This window comes from Alosa alosa, chromosome 7 (genome assembly GCF_017589495.1).
Source record: "Alosa alosa isolate M-15738 ecotype Scorff River chromosome 7, AALO_Geno_1.1, whole genome shotgun sequence".
Taxonomy (NCBI): Eukaryota; Metazoa; Chordata; class Actinopteri; order Clupeiformes; family Clupeidae; genus Alosa; species Alosa alosa.
In genome coordinates, this window is record NC_063195.1 from 13,593,433 (window position 1) to 13,613,561 (window position 20,129).

Consider the following 20,129-nt stretch of genomic DNA (forward strand, 5'->3'; position numbering starts at 1 on the left):
AAACACAGAGCATCGGTCAGAGCAGCTCACTGTTGGACATGGAAACTCCTCTCTCCTGATCTCTTCTTATGTGAGTATTGTTGCCATGTTATACTTGTTAATAACAGATCAAATATTAATGTGTCAATTTAAATTGTATTCTCAATGATCGTGTAACTAAGTGACAAGTATATTTCTACAACCCCTAAAATTGTCACACTAAAACATATACTGTTTCAATTATAAATGTGGAATTTGTATTTAGATTTTGTTTAATATTTGAAGAGTTTGATTTGAGTTTTTGATACAAAAAAAACATTTCCTTTCCCTGATTGTGAATACCGTCAAGTGGTGAATAGAATACATGAATAATTAACATGTTTGGTTTGATTGAGATTACAGTATGGTTTTGTTTTAATATAGATGGAGACAGAGGTTTGCCTCTTCAGACTCAAAACACCTTCATCATCACCATCACCATCATCATCATCATCATCATCATCTTACCCACCATCCTCATTCCTTCAATCTGTAAGCATCCTCCCAGAGATCTATGTATCTACATGGATACTGCAAACAGCAGAAAGAACATCAGCAGTGCATGAAGACAATGGAGAAATGGAACATCTCTGATATGCAAACAACAGACTTCTAAAATCTCACTCTCCTGGATCCTTCTCTTTCATTTTCCGTGTATTTTCTTTCTCTCCTTCTTTCTTTATTTCATCTTCCATTGCTCTAGCTTTCACCACCTCTTGCACATCACTCTCTTCCTCCCTCGCTACTCCCAAGTCGTCCTTGTTGCCATGGCCACCACGGGCCTGCAGGTGCTGGGCGTGCTCCTGGCGGTGACCGGCTGGGTGGGCCAGGCCCTGGTGACCGCCGCCCCCTTCTGGCGCGTGTCGGCGTTCGTGGGCGGGGAGCTGGTGGTGGCCGAGGCCCAGTGGGAGGGGCTGTGGATGAGCTGCCTGGTGCGCCCGGGCTCGGGCCACACCCAGTGCAAGAGCTTCGACTCGGGCCTGGCGCTGCCCGCGGGCACCCAGGCGCGCCGCGTCCTGGCGCTCCTCGCCCTCCTGCTGGGCGTGCTGGCGCTCGGGCTCTCCGTGCTGGGCATGAAGTGCACCCGTTGCCTGGGCGACGGCGGAGACGTCGACATCGGCGTGCGGGAGACCAAGGCGCGGCTGGCGCGGGTCGGCGGGGCGTTGTTCGCGGCGGCCGCGGTGGTGTTCCTGGTGCCCGTGTGCTGGACGGCGTACGCGGTGGTCAGGGACTTCTACGACCCGGCGGTGGCGCCGCCGCTCAAGCGGGAGCTGGGGCCCGCCCTCTACCTGGGGTGGGGCGTGGCCTTGCTCACGCTGGTGGGAGGGGCTCTGATCAACGCGGGCTCGGCTCCGCCCACCGGAGGAGGAGTAGGCGGAGGAGGAAGGGGAGGGACCTCGGGAGGAGTGGCAGCTGCCGCCTACGGGGGAGGGAAGGGCAACCCGCAGCCCACGCCGCCCGAGGGGAAGAAGGAGAAAGCGTACGTCTGACGGAGTCCGAGAGGGAAAAAGAATACGTCTAAGGCGGGAGGGTTGGAGGGCGGGTGGTGGATGGTGGACAGGGGGACGGGGAAGGTGAAGTGGATGAAGGTATTCTATGGTGCACGTCAGCAGAAGGTTACAGGAAGTGATGCGTTATGACTGTAGAGGTTGAAAGAACACATTGGGGCCGAACGAGGATGTTGGTGGTTATGTGTATAGGAGGGAAAGGGGTACAGGACACATTTTATGAGAAGGTGAGAGGAAGTGATGTATTTCTTGTGGAGGTCAAAAGGTCATATTAGGCTATTAGGCCGAGTGAGGGCATTTAAAGGGTAATGATGGTGTAATTATTTGTAAGAAGGCCACAGAGAAAGGAAAGAGTAGACACCTGAGAAGGGGGGGGGGGTGATTTGGAAAACTGGGGTATTTCCCATTTGACAGTTTGTGTAGTATAAGTACAGAGGCTTGGTTTTGGGGGGGGAGGGGTGGTTATTTTCAGAATGATGGTTGACCTTAGGTGTTTCTTTTTTCCTCTTGGAGGCCAGATAAAGAGTGCATTTCAGGATAGGCAGCGTCAGGGATTGACTTAATGGGAAGAGGAGAGAAACATAATGTGTGTGTGTGTGTATGTATGTGTGTGCATGCACCTGCGTGATTGCCTACTTAAAGTTAGGTTTGCGATAAACAGTGTGGTGTACATTATAATGACAGCATTTTTTGTCAGGGTCATGTGATTAACAAAGTACAGCACTGAACTGGCAGCTTGTCAAAATACATTTTGTAAGTGTCAAGAAACAGCTCTCTTTTTTATTTTTTGTTTATTTGTTTTAGTGTGTGTTTGTTTGAAAGTGATATAACAAACACAAATAATATTACACACAAATAATGTGTTATTTGTCTTAAAGGTGTGATGTAACAAATAAAAGATGATGACTTATTTTATATAATTTAACTTGGGACTCTCAGGCCAATTTTCTAGTGTTAAATGATATATGTGCAATGCAACATATAGGGTGTAAACATATGGTATAAAAGGTGTGCCTACAAATTAACAGGTTTTATTATGACAAGTATGAAATATTTTCTTCATTACAGTTGAGTTATTACTCACATTGTTCAATAGATGCAACTCATACACATATTGCTTTTCATGAAAAGTGCAATAAACTCTGTGCTATAATCTGACTAAATTGTCCATTATGATCATCCCATTTGTGAATAAAAGTTTACAGCATCAGAGGGGGAGAGAGGAGACGTGAATGAGAGGAGAGGAGAGGAGGGTGGATGAGAGAAGGAGAGGAGAGGAGGCGTGAATGAGAGAAAGAAAGGAGAGGAGGCGTGAATGAGGGTGAGAGAGATAAAGAGATAAACAGAACACTTGGCCAAGTGTCGGCACGGCTGCAGTGAAATGCATTGTGGGTGTTCTGTGGGTTAATGATTGCATGTTTATTAATGTTTCACTAAGATCATCTTTCAGACTTCTTCATAGTTCACAACACCTCCCACTTTGACTGTTGTGTGCACGTGCCAAAGACACACAGAGCACACAACTCACACACACACACACACACAAGATTGACATGCATGCACACACATACACACACAGACTCAAATTCACTCTTGACACTGACACATTTGCACCACACACTCTCTCTCTCTCTCTCTCTCTCTCTCTCTCTCTCTCACACACACACACACACACACACACACACACACACACACAGAGGACAATGACGGACCAGTAATAACACACAAAGACCAGTCTATGTTCTGCAGTCAGATTATGCATGACCTCAATCCACAACTATGAGGCTCTTCATGGAACAATATGGTGCACACTGATGCAATTTCAACCAACATTATTTTACTGTTATTCATTAAAACAAAAGAACAAGTCCTTAAAATAATACATCTAGCAGATGATATATCAAAATGAAAAATATAAACTAAAGTAAGTCACAAGTTCAGTCTTTTAAAAATCAAGCCTTAACTGACAAAGTTGTCTGGAGGGAACCATAATTGGTGCAATATTACCCCAACCAAGAGCGTTAGTTTTATTGTTGTTGGTTGGTTGCTCTTTTTGTCTATGGGCAATATTACACACAAAACAAATCTAGACGTTTGAACTGCATAAACCTTGGTGAAGGAATCGAGCCAGGACAGAACCCGTGAGTTTTTTCGGACTGGAGCCAAATCAAGAGGCAGAAGAAGGCAGCACTCTCTGAATGGCCCTTTAGTTCAGTGTTTCTCAAAGTATAAGTACTTACATCCACATCCTCATGAGGGGTATACAAAGCAAGTTTACTGGCTTACCCAGGTAGCATCAGGAGTAACATCTGCGTTTGTTAATAACCCTGAGCAGAGGGAAACTCTGGGTTTCCTGTTCAAGTATAAGTACCCAGGTAAAAAAGTAGTATACTTTAGTGTGTTAGAAATATGATTAAAGTATATGAAGTACAAAGCAAGTATGCTTACACTTTTTGTACTTTATGTAAAGTATGTTTAATGTGTACTTTGAGAAAGTATACTTCAAAGTAGATGTTATTAAGTTCAACTTCAGTGTACTAAAATTAAACATACTTATTGTGCAATATTCAAAGTGTTTTTGTAATGTACTTTTCAAAAGTGTACTTTGTTGTTAGTGTATTTTAAATGGTAAATAAGTTTATTTAGTTTAAGTGTATTAAATTGCTAATACTTAGAGTGTGCTTACACTTTTTGTACTTTATGTAAAGTAGGTTTAATGTGTACTTTTAGAAAGTATACTTCAATGTAGATGTTATTAAGTTCAACTTCAGTGTACTAAAATTAAATATACTTATTGTGCAATATTCAAAGTGTTTTTGTAATGTACTTTTCAAAAGTGTACTTTGTTGTTAGTGTATTTTAAATGGTAAAGAAGTTTATTTAGTTTAAGTGTATTAAATTACTAATACTTAGAGTTGTAATATAGTGTACTTATGGAAAGTATATTTTTTTGGTAGACCTAATACATTGTTTGTATAGTTTCATAGTCATCTCACCTTTAATAAAATACTAATGTGTGTAGCCTTTAGGCCTGATATGTCAGCCGCATACGTTTACGGTCCGTATAAGGTTACAGGTTTGTCCAAATTAAAGATACCATAAATTCTAGTCATGCCAGAGACTGGTCTTACAGAGCCAGAAGGACTCGTCATATGAGATAACAAGGGCTGAAGCCAGTTGGATCTAAAGTGCCAAGTTATTCGTTATCAGGTGAGTCCCATCATATTGAAGCATATTGTTAAATGATTCTGATGTAGCTTACTCTTTATGACCTTCGGTAGTCTTTGGAGAAGTTAAATTGATGGCTTAGCAATCTTTCAAGAGTTTGTTTTTATCCTTGCTAGTACAAGCTAGCAATGCCAGATCACGTTAGCTAATTTAGCTAACATTAATAAACGTCGGTCATAAATAACGGTCATAAATGTCGACCCAGATCCCTATCAAGAAGAAAACTACATTAGACTAGCCTGCTTTGTGTTTGTGGGATTATTGACAAGCGTTGGCTAGCACTAACGTTAACGTTAGACAAACTATGATGGAAGAAAGTGTGTTCTTTATTAAGCAACGCTTGCCTAAAGTTCACCAATGTTCTTTAGTATTATGTGTGGTGTAGGCTACCTCACAGAAAGGAGGATGGTGCTAGGCTAGTCACACTTCACATTCATTAGGCATGCTAATGACACTGTAGCTGTTTTTTTTATTTAATCGTGGAGACATCTTTTAAAATGAGTCAGGACAAATTACATGCATTTTATGAAGTAGAACGTTTTTTTCCACCATTGATATTAGAGGGGGAATTAAACCTGGTGTTCTACTAAGTTAGTGCTATTGATATTATGTCTTGGTTTATGCGATAGATTTAGATTTTTTTAATTATTCGTGTTTGACAGAGCATTCAAGTTCATTTCATGGTAGTGTTTGTAATTTACCTAGTTTTAATCTGTAGCCTAACTATGTTTTTACAGGTGTTCCTGGACAGTTTTGAAACCGAGATGTCTGAACGCCTCAAATAATCAGCAGTAAAGGTAAATATTCTTCATCCAGGACCTTGCCCCATTACTCTTAAAGCATAACTCAAGCCAAAATGCAACCTAGGGTCTTTTTGTGAATGTACCTGGTCAAACTTTTGTTTGAAAGCATACTTAAGTCAGAAGCGCCACCATTAAGCTTGACTGTATTGTTGTTTCTGGGTCAAATGCCATTTTGAATGGGAGTCGTAGGGGCAGAACTATTTTGATACATGATGATTTTGATTCATGCATCAAAATAGTAGGCTAGTGCCCCTACGACTCCCATTTAAAATGCCATTTGACCCGAAAACGATAATACGGTTGTATTGGAAACAAAGGAATCTAAGGTAATCAAATGCAGAAAACAGGGTGGTTGCACTCATATCGGTGCCAAGGTGCACAACGCTTTAAGGAAAGACTACCTGGCCAGGTCTACCCATACCAGGATGGCAAACAGATGGTGTCAATACCAATTTGACCCATAAAAAGTAAATGTCAAATAGGTACAGATAATCTGAATTAATCTCATCATTGCCAATGGATTTCTGTGTAAAATATTGTTTATCTTTAAAATGTTGTCCATCTTCTTTCTGTTCACAGACAACAGAGACAAATTCTCTAATACCAAGGTCAATGCATTTGACTGCTGTCCAGCCCCGGGTTGCCACTGAAAACGTTATGCATCTTAGACTGGAAGATGGTGTTCTAGTAAGGAAGCTAGCTACCACAGCTTTTGCCACCACATCTCAGTGTTGGGAGGGAAGTTCACTCACTCTCTACCAGCTGTACCTTTCCTCCTCAGCCATGATCCGTAACCACCATGGTTTTCTTTCTGGGCCAGAAGACTTTGCAAACAAATAAGCAATAAATGATCATGCATTACAAATTTAGCCATGTTAGACTGTTAAGTTGTTGGCTTGTAGGCTGGGTGTCCAGTAAACAATTTCAAGCTTAGATGGCAAATTCTCTCACCTAGGAGGGTAAACAACTTTTGTTTTTCATGAAATCAGCATTTTGAATTGATGGTCTACCAATGAGGCTGCAGAGTATCGCGACACAATAGTGGCAAAAAGCATTTGCGCGATAAAACATGCATTCGGGTGTATTATATTATATATTATTTCACACACGTATATATTAAATGCGTGCGCGCAAATTCTCTGCGCGTGTGCACTCAGAGGAAACTGCTCCCCAAGCATGGAAGAAAATGCTGCGAGCGAGGAGGAATCTGACCAGCGCTCCAAACAGCCACTCGAAATATCTCTGCATGTGAAATAATATAAAATGCCCAAATGCATGTTTTATCGCGTTACCACATCCAACTTGAAAAGATATGCTCAAGAGATCCATAACTTTCAGAAAAATGTTTTACTTTTGTTATGGATGAATATTATGTTTTGTTTTCATTCATTGCATGCCTTTATAATGCTTAAAGTATCTTAAGACTATACTTTTATTAACATAACTGCAAACTTTCAAGGCACTTATTGTAGTCAGGAAGTACATTTGAAGTTAATTTAAAATATTACAGAAGCATGCCAAATGAATAGAATTGAGGATGCTAAGAGTGTATTCAAAATACACTACTACACTATTATTAGTTATACTGTAATGCCTTTTAAGTACATTTCCAATACACTTGGAATGTTACAAAATTGTACTGCGACTGTGTTCCGAATGCTCATAAAATCTGTTTTTGTATAATGTACTTAAGAACACTTAAAGTTTGAAAAAAGTTGTTGCACACTAATTACACTCAAAGTATAGTCAAGTTGGTATTAAGTTGAACTTAATACATAATTCAATACACTTAATTACACTTGGATTTGACAAAAAAAGTACAAACTGTACTTTCAAAAAGTATACTTTTAATAGTTTTTTTTTTTTACCTGGGTATAGTAAGTATAAGTATATATACTCTTTTGATCCCGTGAGGGAAATTTGGTCTCTGCATTTATCCCAATCCGTGAATTAGTGAAACACACTCAGCACACAGTGAAGTGAAGCACACACTAATCCCGCCGCAGTGAGCTGCCTGCAACAACAGCGGCGCTCGGGGAGCAGTGAGGAGTTAGGTGCCTTGCTCAAGGGCACTTCAGCCGTGCCTACTGGTCGGGGTTCGAACCGGCAACCCTCCGGTTACAAGTCCGAAGCGCTAACCAGTAGGCCACGGCTGCCCCAAAAGTGTGGTCTGGGGACCACGCGTGGTCCGCAAGCTATCTCAAGTGGTCCACGAGCAAACGTGGTAATTGCAATAGTTGCAATATTGAACCAATTTGTATGTAAATCTTGCAACGCCGCCTATGTAAGCTACGCCAGTTTAAATCATATGAATCCTCTGACACAATAAGCAAGGGGCAAAAACAGTAAGCAAGGTGGTTCAGTGAGTAGGCCTATTGTGTAATATAGGCTACTGTTGAAGAAGGTCTACTGTTTTTTTTTTTTAGCTAGTGGTCTGTGACTTTTTTTTTATTGTTTAAGTGGTCCTTTGTCTGAAAAAGTTTGAGAAACACTGCTCTAGTTGATCAAAATTACCTGGAAGTGCAGATAATAAAGTTGATCATGTCTTCCTTTTATTGTCATGATCCAATCCAGTCCAGGAATGTTCTTAATCCATGTCACACTTTGCTTTTAACACTCAGCATTTGATATTTCCTCGATTCTTACGAACCTTTCTGACTTCTAAGGGATCGTGTTCTTCTGTCTGACCTGTAAGTGCCCTTTTGCTCATTATGATTACTATCCAAGAAACTCTTAGTGTCGATTGTTTTTTTTTTTTGTTCTTTTAAGTTTAGGCCTACTACGCAAGTCCAAGTGTGATCAAAGACATAATAAATTAGGGCCTCATTTGTGTATGTCTGTCTATCACTGACAGACTGTAAGTTAGTCATAGTCTGCACCAGACATGTGTGGACTCGAGTCACATGACTTGGAGTAATGATATTAATGACTCGACTTGATAAAATTCAGCATGACTTGGACTTGAATACTATTCACCCGAGACTTGACTCGGACTTTGCCTCTTTGACTTGAAATTACTTGACATAGTGGACACAAGCGGGCAGAGCACAGTGATCAGTGCTGCTGCTACCACCACACGCATCATGCACTGTGTGTAGCCTAGAGAACCAAGAGACAGAGGAAGGACCAACATTAAATAAATAGTAGGTTTACTGCAAACTGATTTGCACTCTTGTGCGAAGAGAAAACGAGTTTCAGGTTCCAGCTGGCTTGACATTGTTGATGATGATTGATATCTCCTTTTAAATATCAGAAACGTTTAAAAGGAAACCATGAAGGCAACAAAGACGATATTAGAGGAAATTGTTGATTGTTGATTTATCCGGTTCTCACTACTGTTATACACTGTGAGAGCCAGGGCACTTTGACATAGGCTGCACTCACTGTGATTTGGAAAATGGACAAGAATATGAACAGATCGATCAGAATTCAATGCTGGGTGCCAGTGATTGGTGTAGGCTATTCAAATTCACTTCATCAGAGAGGTCTCGCCCACATCAGTCTCCCCACCTTGACAGAGTTTTCGGCGGGAGACTCTGTTCTCAAACTTGGGCCACATACTATTAAACCCTCACTGATGATCCTTGCAAAGACAGATCAGACCATTTTGCCAAATCAAAGCTAATAGTAAAGTAAAGTAAGTGAAGACTTTGGTTCCAAAACGCAAAATTCCGTTTTTAAAAACATTCACTCCATTTTAAAAACAAGTTAGGCTGAGTAAAGAAAAATAAATCAAATGACAATACCCAATCACAGTTCTTCTACAATTACTTTGAAGACAAAATGTAAAAAATATATATTTATGAAAATTCATTAAATGGTGGATATAGCGTTTTGGAACCAAAAGTCTTCATGTATTTTTCATGAAGATGTGCATGCATTTCTAAGCAGAACTAATTGTTGTGTCCAGATCTCTTATGAAGACAAAGAAATAATATGCAGCTTCCTGTTGACAGTGAGTATTTATTTTGTGAAAATTATTTTGACATTCATTACATAACCTGCTGACTCATGGAAGGCATAATTAACATTTAGTTTTATCCAAAGCAACTTACACCAATATAATAAGCTACAGAGCTAAACTACAGCAAACTAACATGTAAGCTACAGTACAGGGGAGACCTTAGCTAGGATATACCATCTGTCAATACTAGTGCTTACTTATAATCAGGGCTTTGAACCAGAATTTTTCCCAATTGGTTTGTTCCGAACAGAAACAGTATTTAAACATTTCCGGTGTTCGGTTCAACCCTAAAATTGACATTCCTGAACCGGTTAGAACAAAAAAAATAACATTCCATGTCAGCTGTGGGATATACAAATAAGTAGGCTGATCATTAGGATTTTAAAATGATATTGCTTGTCTACATAATTTTCCTTAAGTCTCTATCCAGTCATGAAACATTAATAAAGCACTATAGTCATGCCGCTTACATAATGTAGACTATTAGTCTACATTATGTAAGCGGCATAACTGTAATTCTGTCATGCCTACATTTTTTCAGTATTATCAATAAATTAAGACAAGGAAAATTTCTTCCACGTTGTTTATTGGTAAACAACTGAACATATATCCATTATACTTCTTACATAGCTCAATTAGTGCAAATGACAAATAGGGCAGGCTACATAGCTGTCATTGAAAACTTCAATTGACCAAACCTGGTCAGGGCCCAATCAGTGCATTTGTTTCTCTTATGTCATCAAACAATACAAAACCACAAAGCCTTACAGAAGCATCACTGTACTGTAGTTCTTACATTCATCAAAAAGCCTATGCAACTCACATAGCCTACTAATCTCTAGGTTTTCTACATAGCTGCTATTGTGAACATCAATTGGCCAAGAGCCCAATCAGTCAGGGCCCAATCAGTGCATTTCTGGTCAGGGCCCAATCAGTGCATTTCTTCTCTCTTATGTCATCAGACAATACAACACCACAATGGTGTATACATAGATGGCATTGATACTAGAAATGCAATTCCCAAGGAATTACCAGTTCATGAAAATGCAAAAAAATATGATGTAGTTACAACAGTGTTGCTTGGTTACATATGTTGGTTGTTATGCCAGATTAAGTGGTTGCTATGCTGGTTGCTTGGGTAATCCTGTTGGTTGCTATGGTGGTTGCTAAATTGACATGCTGGTTGCTTGGGTAATCCTGTTGGTTGCTATGGTGGTTGCTAGGGTATTTTAAATTATCGCTAGCCTGTTGCTAGGGTACTTGAGGTGGTTGCTAGGCTGTTGCTAGGGTAGTTATGGTGGTTGCTATGCTGTTGCTAGGGTATTTGACATGGTTGCTAGGCTGTTGCTAGGTTGTTGCTAGGGTATTTGAAAAGGTTGCTAGGCTGTTGCTATGGTACTTGAGGTGGTTGCTAGGCTGTTGTTAGGTTAGTTGTGGTGGTTTCTATGCTGGTTGCTAGGTTAAACTCATTGGTTGCTATATTGGTTGCTAGGTTGTAACTGTGGAAGTGATTGCTAGGCTGTTGCTAGTGTAGTTTACATGGTTGCTAGGCTGTTGCTAGGGTATTTGACATGGTTTCTAGGCTGTTGCTATGGTACTTGAGGTGGTTGCTAAACTGTTGCTAGGTTAGTTGTGGAAGTGGTTGCTAGGCTGTTGCTAGGGTATTTGGCATGGTTGCTTGGCTGTTGCTAGGGTATTTGATATGGTTGCTAGGCTGTTGCTAAGTCAGTTGTGGTGGTTGCTATGCTGTTTGCTAGGTTAAACTCAGTGGTTGCTATATTGGTTGCTAGGCTGTAACTGTGGAAGTGGTTACTAGGCTGTTGCTAGGGTATTTGACTTGGTTGCTAGGTGGTTGCTGTGTTGGTTGCTAGGTAGGTGGTGATTTAATATATGAAAATGCAAAAAAATATGATGTAGTTACAATAGTGTTGCTAGGTTACATATGTTGGTTGTTATGCCAAATTAAGTGGTTGCTATGCTGGTTGTTTGGGTAATCCTGTTGGTTGCTATGGTGGTTGCTAGGTTGACATTGTGGTGGTTGCTAGGCTGTTGCTAGGGTATTTGACATGGTTGCTAGGCTGTTGCTAAGTCAGTTGTGGTGGTTGCTATGCTGTTTGCTACGTTAAACTCATTGGTTGCTATATTGGTTGCTAGGTTGTAACTGTGGAAGTGGTTGCTAGGCTGTTGCTAGGGTATTTGACAAGGTTGCTAGGCTGTTGCTAGGTACTTGAGGTGGTTTCTGTGTTGGTTGCTAGGTAGGTGGTGATTTAATATAGTTGGAATGACTGAACAGTTAAATAGGTGGATAGTTTAAATGATTTAACTTGTTTAACAGTGAATTATTGTGGTGAGGACTTTTATTTTGGAACAGTTGTGGACAGAGGAAGTAGTGGAACAGGATGTGTAGTCTTAACTCATTGAATGCCAAGCTGTTTTCGGGAGCTTTGTCCTAGAGTGCCAGCAATCTAGACCATTGTTGATGATTTTTGTACAGCCACAGCATATTCTGTGTTATAGCTATGAATCAGCCTGGGTGTTCCCATGCTGCCTTGCGCGCGATTTGATTCACGCTGCTAAGGCAGCCTGGAGACCATGGAGCAAATTTTCGCCTGAGATAGGGGAACAATCACAGAACAAGGGGGAAAGCAAGACGATGATGAGCTATGCACAGACGCATTTATAGACATCCGTGGCACCCAATAAACGGATCTGGGCATTTTCTTCAAATACGAGAAAATTAACGTTTGGTTCCCAGACCACGTCTCGTTGAGAAGTGGTGGCGCTAGCCAGGCTAGAACCAAACGTGCATTTCAGATCTTCTAAAGTGTGATTTTTTTCTATGAAGTGTCTTGCTACAGGTGAAGTTATATCATTCCTACGAATGGCTGATTTATGTTCACTCAGTCTTGTTCTTAATTGTCGCAATGTTTTCCCAACATATAATAACTGGCAAGGGCATTGCAAAAGATAAATTACGTTTTTCGTAGAAGATAATGAATCTATTTTGTACAATTCTCCCGTGTGAAAGCAGCTGAACGTATTGGTTTTTAACATGTGTGGACAAGCAGCACAATTTCTGCAAGGGAAGCACCCCTTGATGAAGGAGGGCTTCCCTGTGCGAATGACGTCCGACCTTACCAATAGATTATTTAAGTTACTCAACCTTTTATGAGTGAAGAGAGGTGGAGCAGCAAATGTGTTATTCAAAGAGGTGTCTGTTGTTAGAATATGCCAATGTGTATTCACAATTGATTTGATAGGTCTTGATAATTTGTTGTATGTGAGTCGTAGTTCACTGAAAAGGACGTGTCTGTTTTTTTTCCTTTCTTCGATAGTAATTCTGATCTTTGCGATGATCTTACTTTCTCATAAGCTGGGGTCAACCATTCTTCAGGTACCCCCGTGATCGGAATCGGTTAAGCAAAGTTATTGACTGTTTTTCAAATTCCTCGTCTGTATCGCAGATACGTCGGACCCGGTATAATTGGCTAAGCGGCAACCCTCTTTTCAGCGGCACTGGATGGTGGCTGTCTGCACTCAACAACGTGTTTTTGTCGGTCTCTTTACAAAATACTGTGGTGGATATCCGATTGTGTTGTTTCAATATTAAAACATCTAAAAAATGTATTGACTCCAAATCCCTCTCTGATGAAAATGTGATAGTCTCTAGTCTTGAGTTCAAAAAAATGTGTGAACTCCAATAGCTCGGTCTCATTACCTTTCCAAATCAAAAAACAGTCATCAATGTATCTTACCCAAAGTTTTACAAGATGTATAAAAGGATTGTTATTGTACACAAAATCCCTGACACAATAGGACGGTATGGAGGGTCCATCACGGATTTGTGTATTTTAGGTAACGCATACAATAATGGTGTGACTGGGTTCTTGTTAGTCAGGAACTTAGATTCTTGTTCTGTTAACCATTTCATGGCTAGCCCTTGATTTATCATGCGATCAATTCTATCTTTGTGAAGACTTTGCGAAGACTCTGAGCGAATACTATAGGAGCGGGAGGATACCAAGAGGTTTAAGGATAGAAAAAGCCCCGACCATCGGCAGAGATGATCCACAGTTTTGTGAAAAGTGGTGCGAGATCCTCAATCACTGCTCAATGAACCTCATGCTCTTAGTTGTAGAGCAGGCAACCAAAGATCTGCATAGTACAAAAAGCTCCATCCAAGACTGCATGAAAGAAATTGAGGAAAGCCACAGCAAGAAAGACCTTGAAGTGATGCAGAAGAAACTAAAAGAACAAGTGGACACCTTTCGGGACGAGCTATTGAAATTCAAGCTCCGACAATTTCGTTGTGACACGATGGATTACAAAGACAACAACATCTACAGATGGCTATCCAACAGACCAGTAAGACCTCCACGTGATCCACGCCACCAAGGCCGGCGACACACAGCTTCCATCTCTTCAATGGTATCCTCCTCCTCTTCTGCGGTATCTTTTTTGGAATCCGAACGATCCATGAGAAGCAAATCAAGGACCAAAAGACCCGGTCGCGACCCACCAGGAGCGGCTCAAGGGGGCAGCGGAAGAGGCAAGTGATTTCCAACCATATTCAGTGCATTGAAGCCAATAAAGAGAATGAACAGCTAGTGTTTAACCTATCGGAAAAAACACTCACTACTGAACAAGAAGACGTCCTTAAGAAGGGTTTATCATTTGTTCCATCTCCAAAGATCAACCCATTTTTAGTTAAGATTGAACTGTTTAAATTTTTAAGAAACATTAAGCTGAAAGGCTTTTTTGGCTCTGCTCCACAAAATCCAATAACACAAGCACCAAGATTTAAACCCAAGAGTACATTCACACCCCAGATACAAAACCCATCAGTGAACACGTTCTGCCGTCTGGTTGAACACGACATTGACTGTTTGCTCAAAGAAAAGAAGACATTTGAAAGGGAACAAAAGAACAATCTGACTATCTCTAAAAGGGACGCTTTGAAGAACCTGCAAAAAGACGCAACCATCATCATCCAAAAAGCGGACAAAGGCGGCGGGATAGTCATCCATACGACGGAGTATTAGGGCCACACATGAAGGAAAAAAATATTTTTGCCATGACGAGATTAAACTCGACATGTCGACTTTAAAGTCGTCATGTCAACATTAAACTCGACATTTCGAGAATAAAGTTGAAATGTAATATCGACTTTAATCTTGACGATATCGACTTTTTAATGTCGCCATGTCGACATTAAACTCAACATTTCGAGAACAAAGTTGAAATATCATGTCGACTTTAATCTCGACGATGTCGACATTAAACTCAACATTTTGAGAATAAAGTTAGTTTGAGAGAGAACGAATCTCGGGGACGATTGAAAGGGAGGACTAATGAAACAATGCAACAAGTGCAACAATGATTCAGAGTGTTCGAGTGCAACAATGATTAGACATAGGCCTATATCATGTGGACAAAACATAGAACATATTAACCCACGTTGCTCAGCCAAATACTTTGCTGTTAGGTCCTTATCACGGAGTTACAGGCTTATAAAATGCGATGGTCAAAAGTAGCCTAAACGTCATAGCGGTTTATTTATTTATTGTAGGCCTATTATTAAAGTGTTGTTCTAAACATTTAGTTGTTGCATCTAAATGTTTAACTACATGCTTATGCACTAGAGGCATACTAGGCGCTCTCCCCAATCCTAGACTTTCACGTTGCTTGTTTGTAATGGATGCAAAACAGCCCATTGCTGAATGTCTATGGAGGGACGAATGAAGCTGTCCTCCTGACCACCCCATGTAGGCTAGTAGCCTACTTGCACACATATGCACACAAAGTGCATAAATAAAGTGCATGCACACATATTCTCTCACGGGATTAAAATAGTATATATGCTTAGGCTATACCTGTGTTTCTAGCCTCCTATAGGCTACGTATTGCAGGTGAGACATGGAAAAGCAGTTTTAGAAAAATTAGTTTTGCCATGTTATCCTATGGAGAGTGACGCCCGTGGATGAAGGGCAGTTATTTGGATGTGCAGTAGCCTTAACCACGTAAAACAGAGTGAAATAACATTTTGTATAGAAACATTATATCATTGGATACATATATTTTTCTAGCTATTTAGCCTAAACGGCATAGTATTTCCATAACCGCGAGACAGCACTTCATGATGACGGCAATGATAGATTGCGTCTTGTCTGTTAACTATCTGAATATCGGCAATCTATCTGAAATAACACCTATTTGAAGCCCATTTTTCATGTAATATATTGTGTATTAGGGTAGGCTACATAGCTTAAACTGTGTAGGCTATGTTTAAACAGTAGGGCCTATTGCAAGTTTAATGTCAGCATGTCGACTTTAAAGTCGACACGTCGAGATTAAAGTAGATATGATATTTTAACTTTATTCGCGAAATGTCGAGTTTAATGTCGACATGGCGACTTTAAAGTCGACACGTCGAGATTAAAGTCGACATTAAATGTCAACTTTATTCTCGAAATGTCGAGTTTAATGTCGACTTTAAAGTCAACATGTCGAGTTTAATCTCGCCATGGCAAAAATATTTTTTCTCTTCATGTGTGGCCCTAATACTCCGTCGTACATCCAAGACACCGCAACATATGTACAAAAAATAAAGAACATGTTAAGTGATGTCACTTGCTACAAGAAACTGACTCTGAACCCTGTATGCTCATACAAAGATAGAATTGATCGCATGATAAATCAAGGGCTAGCCATGAAATGGTTAACAGAACAAGAATCTAAGTTTCTGACTAACAAGAACCCAGTCACACCATTATTGTATGCGTTACCTAAAATACACCAATCCGTGACGGACCCTCCATACCGTCCTATTGTGTGAGATTAATTCTCTCACTGAGAAAGTGTCAGAATTTGTTGATTACTACTTACAACCTCTTGTTAGGAAGTTACCATCTTATTTGAAGGACACAACTGACCTTTTGAACAGATTACAACCTATACAAAATGTGGATGAACATGATTGGTTTGTGACATTGGATGTGTCTTCTCTATACACTTCTGTCCCTCATAAAGATGGTCTAGAAGCTTTAAATCACTACTTACTTGAAACCCCACTAGACATACCTACGAACTTTATCACTGATTTAACAGAGTTCATTCTCACCCACAATTACTTTCTATTTGAGAACGACTATTATCTACAATTGCAGGGTACAGCCATGGGCACCCCATTGGCACCAAGCCATGCTAACCTGTTCATGGGGAAATTTGAACTGGATTTTGTGTACAATAACAATCCTTTTATACATCTTGTAAAACTTTGGGTAAGATACATTGATGACTGTTTTTTGATTTGGAAAGGTAATGAGACCGAGCTATTGGAGTTCACAAATTGTTTGAACTCAAGACTAGAGACTATCACATTTTCATCAGAGAGGGATTTGGAGTCAATACATTTTTTAGATGTTTTAATATTGAAACAACACAATCGGATATCCACCACAGTATTTCGTAAAGAGACCGACAAAAACACGTTGTTGAGTGCAGACAGCCACCATCCAGTGCCGCTGAAAAGAGGGTTGCCGCTTAGCCAATTATACCGGGTCCGACGTATCTGCGATACAGACGAGGAATTTGAAAAACAGTCAATAACTTTGCTTAACCGATTCCGATCACGGGGGTACCCTGAAGAATGGTTGACCCCAGCTTATGAGAAAGTAAGATCATCGCAAAGATCAGAATTACTATCAAAGAAAGGAAAAAAACAGACATGTCCTTTTTCAGTGAACTACGCACTCACATACAACAAATTATCAAGACGCAGAAGCATGGGCACCAGCTGAAAGAGGCGCATGTATGCTATTAGGAGGAGCAGCAGGAGCTGGAGTAGGAGCTCTGGTAGGTTCCGTAGAAGGACCAATAGGAAGAGCAGTATCAGCAGCAGTTGGAGCAACAGTAGGTGCAGTAGCAGGAGCAGGAGTAATTGCAGGAACAGGAAGAACAGCAGCAACAATAAAAGCACTAGTAGGATTTATCATTGGACTAGCAGCAGCAGCAGTAGCAGCACCATCAGTAATAGCAGCAGCAGGCGCAGGTGCAGGAGCAGCAGTAGGTGCAGCAATAGGAGCACTAGGAGGAGTAGGAGCAGTAGCAGGAGCAGCAGCAGCAGCAGCAGCAGCAGGAGCATTAGTAGGATATGCAGGAGGACCAATAGGAGGAGCAGCAGCAGCAGCAGCAGCAGGAGCATTAGTAGGATATGCAGGAGGACCAATAGGAGGAGCAGCAGTAGCAGCAGTAGGAGCAATAGCAGGAGCAGCAGGAGGAGCAGCAGCAGCAGCACTAGTAGGATTCTTCAAAGGAACAATAAGAGTAGAAGCAGTAGCCGTGATAGCAGCAGTAGGAGCAGATGCAGGAGCTGGAGCAGTAGGAGGAACACAAGGAGTAGCACAAGAAGCACTAGTAGGAGCAATAATGATAACAGTTGGAGCACTAGGAGTAGCAGGAGGTGCAGCAGAAGCACTAGTAGGATTCTTTGGAGGACCAATAGGAGCAGCAAGAGGAGCAGCAAGGGGAGCACTAGCAGGACTCTTAGCAGGACCAATAGGAGCAGCAGCAGTGGTAGTAGCAGTAACAGGAGCAGCAGTGGGTGCAGCAGTAGGATTCACAGGACGACCAATAGGAGCAACAAGAAGAGCAGCAAGGGGAGCACTAGCGGGACTCTTAGCAGGACCAATAGGAGCAGCAGCAGTAGTAGCATTATCAGGAGCAGCAGTGGGAGAAATAGTAGTACCATTAGGAGCAGGAGCAGCAAGAGGAGCAGTGGGAGGAGCAGTAGTAGGATTCATAGGAGGACCAATAGGAGCAGCATTAACTGCAGCAGGAGGAGCAGTAGGAAGTGCTCTAGCAGGAGATTTATCATGTCTGCCAGGAATGCATCTGTATAATATGCACTAGATAGGTGTTTGATTATGTGCTTCCGTGCAGAAAAATAGTTGGTCAAAGTGTAGGCTGACGGAAATCCACAAGATTGTCTTGCCAAATATCCTATCTGATCAAAACAAGGCCACAGCTTAACAATGTCTGTCATCGCAATTCCTCCTACACATAGAGAAACTCTGATGGTTCTTTCCAAAATATCTGTAAATGTATACGAATGTAATATTCTAATATTAAATGTCTTGAATTGACCCTTGTATCATGGGCAGGAGCCTGATCATGGTTTTATTGCCATGTTAAAGCAACACCAAATAACTTTTCCTCTGTCACACGCACTATGTGTTTATCTAGCACCGGCTTTGCAAATAACAATGTCCACAGACAAGGTAGAATATGTTGCATGATTTTATGAAAGTACGATGTATTGCGACATCAGATGCAAGTCAAATTTGTAGTTTCTCATGTCTCATTCCATCGAACTACAGATCCGCTACCCGATCTGGCAAACTTACATAGTGTGGTTATAGCTGATAGAGGGCCGCGAAGCGAATGCAGAAAGTGTCGTTCACCGTGTTACGAGTTGATGAACCACCGAAACGATTATGGAAACATTTTTTTAAGGTACAAAAAACTCTTTGGTGTTGCTTTAAAGTATCTGTGCATATAGATGCAGAATAAGTGCACTGTCTGTGTAACAATCCTGTGTTCCCTGTCCCTCCTTTGTTTAACCCCTCAGTCCCCTGTCGGTCATTGATGTTGTTTTGTGGTTGTAGTGTGCATTCGTATTAAAGATTCCTGTTCTCAAGCTTAAGTGTGCCTCGTTCTCGACTTGCCCTGCGCCTCGGTCCAGCTCTCCAGACTGCAACCCTGACAGACTGTATGTGGATCTCACACCTATCCTTTCACACCAGCTGACCTGACATGAGCTTGAGGGTTGGGGCACATGCAAATGTGTCAAGATAAAGACTCTCTCTTTCTCTCTCTCGCTCTCTTTTTATGGGAGGGGGGATTGATTTCTTTACATTTGATGTATTCATGGTTTATTAGGTTTATATAACATGCAACATGTAGTGTCCTTGCATATCTTGTATGGAGTAAATATTGTGCCACTTCAAAATTCATCTGAATATGAATGTAATTGAATTGCAGTATTTGAGCAATTGTATTGAACAACCCAGTTTGAGTAGTATATTTTGAAATTGAATTAATTTGCTCTGATACTTAAATTATACTGACTGAAATCCTACTCTCTTTGCACTTCCACGTTCAGTTCTCACAATCCATTGTCAGACCGTGAAATTCAATTTCAGGCTACTGAGACACAACATCTGTTGGCTGAGGAAAAGCAATCGAGTGCAGATCAACAAGCAGCTGTTCCACCTCCACATAAAGCCTTTCAGAGAGCCGTGTTGAGTAATTTGGAAATCTCCAAAATGGTGTCCCTGGACTTGATAACTAGGACAGAGATTAAAGCAATGGTCCGGTGTTCTCACAATTTAGGGTCCCTTCATGTATAATAACAAGTTCAAACTTTGGTTTGGGAGCAACATTGCATTAGTTGGAAGAGCTGTGAGCTAGACAGCTTGCATTAGCTTACGTATACTCTCTCTCTCTATCTATCTCTGTCTCTCACTCTCTCTCTCTCTCTCTGTGTCTCCTGGATTAGGCTGGCAACATGATAGGCAACATGCCACTATATACTGTATCAAAGAGCAG

The 20,129-nt window shown here is 41.0% G+C and overlaps 2 protein-coding genes and 1 long non-coding RNA gene across 3 annotated transcripts in view; all 3 read left to right on the top strand.

Moving 5' to 3' along the window:
- LOC125298011 (claudin-9-like) lies at positions 1-1,880 on the top strand. The gene is made up of 2 exons (XM_048248630.1): positions 1-70; positions 403-1,880. The coding sequence occupies exon 2, from the start codon at positions 786-788 to the stop codon at positions 1,506-1,508; it is 723 nt and encodes a 240-aa protein (XP_048104587.1). The 5' UTR covers positions 1-70; positions 403-785; the 3' UTR covers positions 1,509-1,880.
- Positions 1,881-4,654: 2,774 nt separating this feature from the next.
- On the top strand, positions 4,655-6,209 carry LOC125298384. The gene is made up of 3 exons (XR_007194198.1): positions 4,655-4,736; positions 5,492-5,551; positions 6,137-6,209. It is a non-coding gene; the product is annotated as an uncharacterized LOC125298384 (long non-coding RNA).
- A 1,982-nt stretch (positions 6,210-8,191) lies between these two features.
- Positions 8,192-20,129, top strand: part of LOC125298250 (GTPase IMAP family member 7-like) — a 32,149-nt gene continuing 20,211 nt past the window's right edge. The window contains exons 1-2 of the mRNA XM_048248953.1: positions 8,192-8,247; positions 9,468-9,512. Coding sequence (XP_048104910.1) covers positions 9,494-9,512 — 19 coding nt within the window. The 5' untranslated portion in view covers positions 8,192-8,247; positions 9,468-9,493. The remainder of the gene's footprint in view (positions 8,248-9,467; positions 9,513-20,129) is intronic.

What these genes read in the sequence shown, in the direction of transcription:
- LOC125298011 (XM_048248630.1), top strand. Translation starts at nt 786, where the DNA reads ATGGCCACCACGGGCCTGCAGGTGCTGGGCGTGCTCCTGGCGGTGACC.